We start from the raw sequence: 11,692 nt of genomic DNA, 5'->3' as shown, positions 1-11,692 counted from the left end.
CTTCTGAAAAGTATGTTAATTTATGCACTCAATACTTGGTTGGGGCTCCTTGCACGTGTTACTGCATTAATGCGGCATTTAACACTTTGGCACCCTTTTAGTCAATACTTTGGGCTACCTCCCTTTGCCAAGATAATAGCTCTGAGTCTTCTCCTACAATGCCTGATGAGGTTGGAGAATCCACGCCAAGGGATCTGAGATCGTTCCTTCATACAGATTCTCTCCAGTTCCTTCAAATTTCGAGCTCCATGATGGTGGACTCTCCTCTTCAGTTCACCATTTTTGTGTTGATTTTGATGTATGTTTTGGATCACTGTCCTGCTGGAAGATCCAACCACGGACCATTTGGAGCTTTCTGGCAGAGGCAGTCAAGTTTTTATTTAATATCTGTTGATATTTGATAGAATCCATGATGCCATGCATTCTAACAAAATGTCCAGGTCCTCTGGCAGAAAAACAGCCCCAAAACAGTTCCAGTTGACTGGAAGTTCTTAATTATTGCCCTGATGGTGGAAATGGACATTTTCAATGCTTGTGCTATTTTCTTATAACCACTTCCCATTTTGTGAAGCTCAACAACCTTTTGCCTCACATCACAGCAATATTCCTTGGTGTTACCCATTGTTATGAATTACTAAGGGAATTTGGCCTATGCGTTACCTCGTATTTATAGCCCTGTGAAACAGGAAGTCATGGTTTACTAAAAAGTGTACTAAATTTTTTTGAAATATCAATTGGAATATACTTCAAATATCTGAACGTGTATGATTAAATGTTTGAAATATGTGTTGTACACAAAATTATAATTGTGTCAATATATTCCATTATTTAATTAGAAAACTAACATTTTATTTACAAAAAAATATTTTTTTAAACGGACCACTGGGAGCAAAATATTCCGAAAAGCAGCCGATAAGAGTCCAGCGTAGGCGGGAACTGCTTTAATACTGTTTAAAAAGCATCTCGGTGAGATTCCTCAAGAAATTGGTTTAGAAAATGCCAAGAATACATTTCTGGAAAATTCTAGACAAAAAGGGCATCTACTTTGAAGATGCTAAAATACTACATTATCTTTTATTTATTTTGGATTTATTTATTTATTTTTTTTATCACAACATAATTCCCATAGTTCCATTTGTGTTATTCCAGAGTTTTGATGACTTTATTTTTAATCTAAAATGTGGAAAAAAAATAAAAATTAAAATAAAGAATGAGTGTGTCTAAACGTTTGACTGGTAGTGCATATTTAACAAATATTTTTTTTTTTGATAAACCTGTGTTGTGTTTGCAATTGTTTAATATCCATGAGAACAAATGATCAAAAGGTTAAACAATAAAGAAAAAAATTCACAGCCTTCTTTGCTCATATTTATCAAGGGTGTCAATATTAGTGAAGGGCACTGTAGCTTCATAAACTGTACATGAAGACTGATGTGTAAAGCAACAAGGAGAGGGATAAATTAGTGCATGACAAAGTTAGTCACTGCAAATGCTATGCCATTCAGTAACTTTGTAGCTGTCTATTGTCTTGGCATATGCGTGCACATGCACAAAATAAATCCAGGTGAGATTCACCATCCCTAGTTGTTGGGAGGGGTCAAGTTAGAGTCAGTAATTTGTTGTATTTGTAAACTGTGTTAATTTAATATGCTTTATTAAAATTTATCATCAAGTATTTCAAATTATCATTACTGTTTTTGAACAATAAGATTTCAGGTAAAGTCCTATGTATGCAATTAATAAAAGCAAAAACATTTGAGTAAATAATATGGACACATAGGATCCAAACATGTACTTAAGTTGCATGTTCAGGAGCTAACATTATACCCATTTGGTTTTTATTTGTTTACTTTATAGATAATACTGATACAATTTACAAGTAAAACAGCTACAATGTTCACTATCATGGAAGTTCCTCATTATGGAAGTAATGTTTCATTTCAAAATGACCAACAGTCTGATTGTTTCCATTACTGTTCAAAAGTGTCCATGTCTTTTGTGTTTTTTTTTTTTGTTTGTTTGTTTGTTTGTTTGTTTGTTTCATATTTATGCTACTATTAAGCCTTGGTAATGCAAGACAAATGGGAATTAGCTTCTACAGTAGAATTACAAACCATATTTTCCTTACATACATTTTGTAGAAATATTATTTTACACTCTCAGTGATTATTTTACACTCTAGCGGACTGCATGCATTCAAATGAAGAATCAGTGTCCACTCCAGTGGCTGTTCTTCAGTTATTCTACTGAAATCATTGCAATAGGCAGAACATGGCTTTTGAATAGCTGTTCACTGTAGTGACCACTATGCATGAAAGGATAAAGTAACTTTTTATTTTTTTCCCATTACATGTTTTCTTGTGTTTCTCTCTGGCTTGATTAAAATTATGTAACACTTTGGTGTAAAAATGCTGAAGAGTAGGCCAAAGGCAGATGACAAAATTGCAAATATTTCTACTGCTACTGTATACTTTCCAGGAGAGCTGACATATGCTGGAATGAAGGTGATCCAAACTGCACAGAATATAAGCATACTAAATGCGATGAATTTTGCTTCATTAAAATTATCAGGTAGCTTTCTGGCTAAAAAGGCCAGGACCAAACAAACTATGGCAAGAAGGCCAATATATCCTAGAACGGCATAAAATGCAGCATCTGAGCCTGTGTTACATTCTAAAATAATTTTTTTACTTCGTTGCTCAAAGACTTTATCTGGGAATGGTGGTGCAACATTTAGCCAAATAATGCAAGTAACTATTTGAACTGCAGTGCATGAACACACAATGGCCCTCTGTTGAAGTGGCCCAAAATTTCCTGCCACATTGTTCCCTGGTAATGTTGCTCTGAAGGCAGTAACTACAACTATGGTTTTCCCCAAGATACAGGAAATGCAGAGGGCAAATGTGATACCAAATGCTATATGACGCAACATGCATGACCAGACTGTGGGCTCACCAATGAATGTGAGAGGACAGAGGAAGCAAAATATAAGAGAAAGAAGTAAAAGTAAGCTCAGCTCTGAATTATTTGCTTTTACTATTGGTGTGTCTCTAAAGTGTATGAAAATCACCATAGTAGAAAATGTTAAACAGGCACCAAATAGTGACACAGCTATTAGAACAATCCCCATTGTTTCAGTGTGTGAAAGAAACTCTGTTATTTTCATGATGCAGTTATCTTTTCTTTCATTAGACCAGTACTCTTCAGGGCAGGTGATGCAATCTGTTGCTCCTAAAATAGAAAAATGAATGTTTTAAAATGCTTGATTAATAAATATGCATTATTTAAGCAATATTAATTCAACATTACTTTACCAGTTGTATTTGATATAGAACCATCAGCGCATGGGATACAATCAAAACAGCACAGAGGCAATCCTCTGATTTGTGCTTTCCTTGTGCCTTGTGGACAGATTTCTGAGCAAACAGCTTTTGGAGTCTGATATAGTAGAGCAGAGTAGAGATGTTGGATGAGTAATGGAATTAAAGAAAATTGTGCTTTTAATAATAATATGTTTAGAATACCAAATTTCCTGTTCTCCAGACAATCATGTCTTCATTAAGCACAAGTTCATATTTTCCATTTGCAGTGGTGCTGAAATGGCCAACTCCAATATGCTGCACTTGTCCTTCTCTCAGCTGCCAGTTTATGACTTCATATGAAGCAGGGGGGTCTCCATTCTTATCAAAGAACACTACCTCTCCAAATGCGTCGACAAAATGTACTTTTTTTAATTGCTCACTAACCTTGGGAACAAAAAGGGCAAAAGTGTTACAAAGAGGCTTAAAATTATGTTATTGAAATGTAAATATAAATGCTTAGCTCACCAGTTTTGGGGTTATCTGTAACACAGAAAGACACAGTTTCGAGGCATTGGTCCCAGGCTCTTCACAAAACATCACCTGGTGTAATGCATGTGCAATTGCATATACTGCTTGATAGACATTATATGCCACTCTAAGCTGTGTGACATCAAAGAATTTGTTTGAATAATCCACTTTTTCTGATCCTGAGCATGTTTTTGTGTTATTAATTAAACCATTTACTGAAGATGGAGGCCTACAGCCCACCATTGTTTCCCAGAAATCACTGACAAAACCAGACTCGGAATCATTATAAGGGCTGATATCCTTGAGAACTGGTCCCAGTTTGGGCATGGCCATCTTTCTAACCACGAATCCTATTGTTCCTCCAAAAGATTTGAACATTTCTGGAGTGGATGGTCTGTCTGCAGTTATCCAGGCTTCACTTGCAATCCACTGTATTCCTGTAATGTTCTGTTTTACCACTTCTGTCATTAAAGGATAGAGATCTCCCTCTGGCACAAATGCAAGAATCACTTTGACAGTTGATTGCTTAATCAGTTGAACAACTTCAAGGATTTTACTTTGGGGATATGTCCGCAGAATTGTCCCAACAAATGAAATACAAACACCAAGTGCCTGCACTTCTTTTGTGAATGCTGATATTCCATTTCGTCCATAATCATTGTCAGACTGTAAAACTCCTATCCATGTCCATCCAAACCGTTTGACAAGGAAAGCCAAAGCCTTTGCTTGGTAGTAGTCACTTGGTATTGTTCGGAAAAATGTAGGATATTTTGTTTTGTCACTTAAACATGCACATGTTGAAAAGTAACTCACCTGTTCAGACAAACAGCATACTTGTGTAAATACAAACGCATTTTCACATTTAAAATACTTTTTAAAATTTGTTTAAATGTTTGTTATTACCACTGGTACTCTGAATGGTCCAAGTGCCCCAGCCACAACTAATGACTGGGTAGATCCTGATTCAGCTACAATAGCAGATATGGGAGATGGATAACACTGAGCTGAAGATTTATTTTGCTCTGACATGCTCACCAGAGTGAGGGCAGATCGCAAAACATTAGTAGGAGAGGCACAAGAGTCTAAAATTGTATATCCTAGTGTGATGTTAGGAAGCAAATTACCATCTCTGTTTATTTCTTCTATTGCAAACATCATGGTTCTAGTCCAGCGAAATGCTCGTAAGTCAAATCTGTGATGAATGTTAGAGAATGTTAGAGAAACAAAGCAAAATTAAACAAAACAATGAACAATAAATAAGCACTGAACTATATTTCCCTTCATTTCCAGTATGGATATTTTTTTAACTCACCCTTTACATTCAGCTTTAGGTGGTTTGTTTTCAAATGAAACAAGAATATTCTCCTGTTTGTTAAAAATAGGAAAAATCCCACCTATCATAATGTCTCCTTCCTTAAACATGTCTTGCATGTCAAACTTACCCAGCAGCTGACATGCAAGCCCTGTTGGTGTAAAGATCATCAAACACATACACAATACATTAAGATTACCCATGGCTGAAGGATCAGGATGAGTGCTTCATGTTTTATATAGTGCCTTTAAATGTCATGCATGCCATAGGCTGGTTTTTGTCAGAGGTGTGTCATTTGAAGAAACTTTCCTTACGGTATGAAAACAGACATGGTTGACAGAGAATTCAGAGAGTTAACCTCTAACGGATTGTAGAATATTCAGAATGTGTAAAGTGTAAACACAAAATAAAACACATAAACACAAAATAAAACGTATTTTGGTGCTATAGCTAGATTCTAACAATTAACTTTCTGTTCTGTTTTCATTTCTGTATGTCTCAGCGATGTACATCAAGGATCGACAGACACTGTAAAGAAAAGACATGTTTATAAAGATGTTTACAAAGAGATTGATTAAATGAAATGATTAAGTGAATGTACTTCAGAATGTTTTCTGTTGGACAAATCCATTGCACTCACTGTAAAACATAATAGCTCAATTAAATTATATGAACTTATTTCTTCTCTTTAACTCCATTGTTATGTTCCAGCATAACAATGACCCTGTGCACAAAGTAAGGTCCATGCAGCTATTATTTGTCAGGTTGGAGAAGAAAAACTCAGGTGGTCTGCAAAGATCCCAGACCTAAACACCATTGAACACCTTTGGATGCAATGATGAATGCACAACAGGCCTTCTCACTCAACATCAGTGCCTGACCTCACTAATGCTGTTATGATTAAATGGGCAGCCACACTCCATATTCCAGTGGAAAGCCTTCCCTGAAGAGTGGAGGTTATATTAACAGCAAAGAGGAGATTAAATCTGAAATTGTATGATTAAAAAGCCCACATGGGTGTGATGGTCAGGTGTCTACTAATTTTTGCCATATAGTATATGAGTAGGACAGCCTCATGAGCTCCCTAAAATTCTATACTGTAGATTTTGCTAACTGGATAGACTCCATGATACTAAGTGCATAGACACTAAATAAATGGCAAGTAGAAGTATGTGAACCTTTTGGAATTTCATGGTTTTCGGAATAAATTTGTCATAAAATGTGATCTGATCTTCATCTAAGTCAAGGGTATTGACAAATATAATGTGTCTAAAATAATAACACCCCAAAATATCTGATCTTTCATGTTTTTATTGAGAACAACCAAAAAAACGTCATAGTGCTTGTGGAAAAAGTATGTGAACCCTTGAGTTAATCACCTCAAAAATGCTAATTGGAGTCAGGTTTTAGCACACCTGGAGTCTCGATAAGAAAATGAGTTTGGAGGTGTGGACTACAGTTACTTTGACTGATAAAAACCCCTCAAACTTTTGGAGTTTGCACTGCACAAGAAGCACACGCTTATGTGAGCCGTGCCTCGCCAAAAAGAGCTTTCAGAGGATCTACGAGCAATAATTATTGATTTACATAAAGCTGGCAAGGCTTACAAAGTGATTTCAAAGACTTTAGAACATTCTACAAATTGAGACACTTTGGACTGTTGCTACTCTACCAAGAAGTGGACGCCCAGTCAAAATGACACCAAGAGCACAACGAAGACTCATCAATGAGGTAAAGAAACAACCCCGAATGACAGCCAAAGATTTGAAGGCATCATTGGAACTGGCTAACATCTCTGTTCATGAGTCTACGATACGTAAAACATTGAACAAGCAGGGTATCTATGGCAGGACACCACGAAAGAAGCCACTGCTTACTAAAAGGAACATTGCTGCACACCTGAAGTTTGCAAAAGAGCACACTAACACTCCACAGCGGTATTGGCAAAATGTTTTGTGGACTGATGAAACTAACATTGAACTATTTGGAAAAAACACACAGCACTACATCTGGCGTAGAAAGGGCTCGGCATACCATCATGAAAACATCATCCCAACCGTAAAGTATGGTGGAGGAAACATCATGATTTGGGCCTGCTTTGCTGCATCAGGGCCTGGCCAGCTTAGAATCATTGAGGGGACGATGAATTCCCAAGTATATCAGACAATTCTTCAGGATAATGTGAGAATGTCTGTACATCAGCTGAAACTGTGTAGAAGTTGGGTGATGCAACAGGACAATGATCCAAAACACCAGAGCAAGTCCACAACAGAATGGCTTCAGAAAAACAAAGTCCGCATTTTGGAGTGGCCAAGTCAGATCCCAGACATCAACCCAATAGAGATGCTATGGAATGACTTGAAGAGAGCCATACACATGAGACGTCCAAAGAATATGACAGAGCTAAAGCAGTTCTGCCAGGAAGAATGGGCTAACGGTGTGAAGGTCTGATCAGCTACAGGAAGTGCCTGGTTGAGGTTATTGCTGCCAAGGGGGTCAACCGATTATTAATTCTAAGGGTTCACTTACTTTTTCCACTGCCATTTTGAATGTTGAATGAATGTGTTCAATAAAGACATGAGGGATCAGAATTTATTTTGTGTTATTATTTTAGACACATTATATTTGTCAATACCCTTGACTTGAAGATCGGTGTCAAGGGTATTGACAGATGAAGATCGGATCACATTTTTTGACAAATGTATTCATAAAACCATGAAATTCCAAAAGGTTCACATACTTTTTCTTGCCACTGTATCTGACACCTGCTATTTACACTTTCCAATTACTGTTTTCTGCAGACCATGCATTTCTTATAAGTACTGTAGTAAATTGTTTGGCATTATGGGGCCCACAGGAGTATAGGGGGGAATGATCTCACAGCCTAAGCATGCTATATCACACTAATGTTGCTTGAGTGTCGCATGATGCCTGCATAGTCTATGTGTACCTTTCTGTGTGCCTGTAAATGTCATAGGGACACATGAAGGGGAGGAACATTGAATTTGTACAGAAACCACTCATCCTTCACAAAAACTTCTCCACCACATGAGAAAAGACTCTTTTTCATTTTATCAAACAAATAAGCCAACTGGCAGAACCTTCAAGCTTCAGAGCTCCACAGCTATATGTTACAGAAACTAGTACACACTCAAAGACACACAAAACACATTAACATCATCATGTTTTGCTAACTAGAGGTGTCAACTTATAGTACATCCTCCTGTCATTGACAGGAGTAAAATAATTACTTGTCAATGGGTATTTACACTGTATGTAATAAATGTCCGATTCAATACAAGTGAATTTTGGCCCAGAATCTGTGTCCCAGATAATAGATCTTTACAGCATTTGACACTCTTTTATTTTATTGTTATTGGTTATGAAATAATTACTGAGCTACAACAGCAAACCTGAGTGTGTGTATGTGTGTCTGTGTGTGTATGTGTTGGAACTGAGGATGATGGAGGCAGGTGTGAGAGAGAACAGTGCTGTGATTATTTTTCTCTTTTTTTGATCCTCTGGGAGAATCTGTATGTATTGTTCTGTGAGTTTAGTGTGACCAGGCAGGGACAAAAACCTGTGAGAAATTGCCATTGGACAACCTCCACTTTCTGGAACAGGGAGACATGGTCTCCACAGGGGACCAGGGTAGATTGAGATGCACCTTTCCATTTCTTATCCAGTCCCAACTCTTCATTACCACATCAACATGGACCACCTCTCGATGGTTTCAGGAGATTGAGGTGATATATTTGCAGTGCATCACTCCTGTCTGTTCCTAGTTGACTTCCCCAACGTGCCATGTGACTTGAAATGGACCTTGCCACTTGGCGAGTAATTAGGAGCTCAATATGAGTAGTAAAACAAGATTTTGATTTCTTGATGAACTCACACAGTTGAGTGACCCTGTTATATATCCAAGATTAATGTCCCTGTGCCTGTAGAAAAATGTTTCTGTGTTAGTTACGACCACATATTAAATTTCATTCTTTGTCTTTATTTTGTGGGTGAGGCAATGACTAAATGCAACTTCTGTTCTATGCTTTTGTCCCTGGTGCTGGGCACCAATATTCATGTATGTACCTATGCACATACCTCACTGTCACACGCCATGCTCTCCTTAATGCTTCACCTTGAATCAGGCTTTGACGGATTGAGATTTGGTTGCAAACTTGAATCCAACAAAGTGTGATATGTACCCCTTGGATACTCACAGGTATATGATATACAGGTATATAATACATCCCAGATGTACCAGAAGAAGATCAGGGTCTTTAATGAAATCATTAATAGCTCTGGAAAACATTATGATGCAACTGAACAGAAACAGGTTTTCTAATTTAGAACCATTATGTTTTTGAATATGTTGCATATATGATCATAATAACATTTAAATGGAGGGAAAAAGTAATATTACTGACTGTGTATATTTGTCAATTTGTAAATTTCTGTCCAGATGTTCATTTTAGCCATTAGATTCCTTCAATTATACATTCTGCATTTTATTTAAATGTTCTTGAATGTCCTAGAATCCAAATTATGTGCAGGCTGATATCAGTAATTGTGTTGTCTACTGAGGTTAATGAAATCATCACACCATGGTTGTTAAAGGCAACTGTAAGATATTTTAAGTATTTTTTATTTCATAGTCACTCCTTTTGATTGCATCAAAACTGTTTTTAATTACACTTTAAACTGTGCTCACACAATAATAAGATACGAAGGCAACTATCAAATATTACTTATTAAACATACACTGTTATGCTCCAAAATTGATGAACAGTACAGACAATGTCATGCAGATGAGTTTGGATATAATTAGTCATCAAAAAAGAGCCACAGTATAGAGTATTTTCCTGGCTATAAAAATAATAATAAAAATATAAAAAGAAATTAATACATCCAGAAGTCCTAACTGACCCACTATAAATCAGATGTGTATGAGTGATCCTCAGCTGCTTTATAGAACAATCTTTTCTTTCAGGCTCTTCATATTATTGTTGAAGGAGGATGGATTATCTATAAGCCAAAGAACACTAAAGCGAACCTGGTAAATAATGAAGGCTAAAACACTGAGTGTCTGTTGTGGAGTCCCAAACCATTTCTTAATATTGCCTGGAAATTTAGCCCTGAAGCACAGGAGATGCTCAGGACAAAGGAGATCCCAAACACTGTGTGGTGGACTTTGCAAGAACATCCAGACTGTTGTACAGTTACAGGTAGTGAACTGAAAGAGCACCATGAGACTGTGAACAGCAGCATTAGCCTTACTTTGGAGTGACTGGCTCTGTGGTTGGTAACGCATCGATGCTGATTACTGCTGAAAATATCAGCTGCTGTGTTAGATAGCAGGGACAGTGAAACAGATGTACTCAGCAATCCTATAATTCGTACATGGCCTGTATCTTTAATTGTAGCACACCAATAGTACTTCAGCAGGTGAGAAATGTCTTCTGTGTCAAGAAATGGGAAAACATGTTAGAATCATATCCAATCACTAAAACAAGATTTTGTGTATGCATATATATGGATAGACAAAAAAGTAACCTTTTTTGCATCTTGTATTTTTATAAGGATGCAAATTTTTTAAACAGCTTTCAGTTGTTTGGCTCCCATCCATTTGTTTCTTTGGTAAGCAGTTAATTTTACGCAAATCTTTCTGTGGATACAAATTGAAACAAGGATATAAATTCATGCATTAGTAATGGTTAGTCTTATAAACTCATATTTATTCTTAACTTTACCTTGTATTTGAGAAAGTCAGGGCACAGAGTGCAAATGTAAGCACAGTTGTTTCTAGTCTTATTCGCCAAAAAGTTGATGCTTCCATGCACAATGGGCATGCGTCTCAAAGTGAAGCCATAGAGCACATCAGCACATACATATACAGAGGTAGATTTTGTAGAAGATTTTTGTAGGATTTTGTAGAACATGTTCTGCCAGGAAGCCCCTTTTCTCTGGCAGCTTTCCGTTCTAACTGACATCTTCAGACTCAGTAAAAACCCAGTCAGACACAAAATCCCAGATGTTGTGAATCCAACTACTACAATTAACAAGCAGTGCTCAATCATGCAGCATAGTTTGATTGTAATTTTTATGCACCTTTGTCCAGTTAGAAAAATGCTGGTGCTTGACAACTTTGTGTGGTTTATCAGCCATTCTATGAGCTGTACATTTTTGTTTCTCATAACCCTTATGAAAAAGGGCCATACACAAAAATAGCTTCCACAGATACAGGCAGAAAAATGAAAGCCCTATGGAAAAGGAAAAATATTTTCATATTTTACTTTGTGACAAAAAATGGCATTTTGGAGTGGTCAACAATATTTTTCTCTAATGTGAATACATAAGACCCAAACTTAGCACTACAGTAGGCTAGAGTAATCAATCATTGTAAAATACTGTAGAATAATAGATGTGGATTTATATAGAATATAAATTGTAAGCAGACCTTTTTTTTTTTTTTTAATAGAATCTCCAGAATATAACAATGATTATGAATATATTAAAGTTTTGTTGTAATTAGTAATTAATATAGAACAATTTA

At 36.6% G+C, this 11,692-nt stretch overlaps 1 protein-coding gene across 1 annotated transcript; it reads right to left on the bottom strand.

Annotated features, from left to right (window-relative positions):
- Window positions 1-2,332: 2,332 nt before the first annotated feature.
- LOC124627838 (extracellular calcium-sensing receptor-like) lies at window positions 2,333-4,163 on the bottom strand. The gene is made up of 4 exons (XM_053678324.1): window positions 3,828-4,163; window positions 3,530-3,746; window positions 3,315-3,446; window positions 2,333-3,231 (listed from the first exon to the last, which is right to left on the bottom strand). The coding sequence occupies exons 1-4, from the start codon at window positions 4,161-4,163 to the stop codon at window positions 2,333-2,335; spliced, it is 1,584 nt and encodes a 527-aa protein (XP_053534299.1).
- Window positions 4,164-11,692: the final 7,529 nt, after the last annotated feature.

The sequence above is a fragment of the Ictalurus punctatus genome, chromosome 4, assembly GCF_001660625.3.
Source record: "Ictalurus punctatus breed USDA103 chromosome 4, Coco_2.0, whole genome shotgun sequence".
Taxonomy (NCBI): domain Eukaryota; kingdom Metazoa; phylum Chordata; class Actinopteri; order Siluriformes; family Ictaluridae; genus Ictalurus; species Ictalurus punctatus.
The sequence above is the reverse complement of the archived record's forward strand: the minus strand, read 5'-3'. Positions and strand labels throughout refer to the sequence as shown.

Excerpts from the sequence above, each read along its gene's own strand:
- LOC124627838 (XM_053678324.1), bottom strand. The coding sequence starts at position 4,163 with ATGGCCATGCCCAAACTGGGACCAGTTCTCAAGGATATCAGCCCTTAT. Across the intron at positions 3,747-3,827 it reads TACAGATAACCCCAAAACTG|GTTAGTGAGCAATTAAAAAA; the intron begins GTGAGCTAAGCA and ends TTTGTTCCCAAG. Across the intron at positions 3,447-3,529 it reads GATTGTCTGGAGAACAGGAA|TATATCAGACTCCAAAAGCT; the intron begins ATTTGGTATTCT and ends ACTCTGCTCTAC.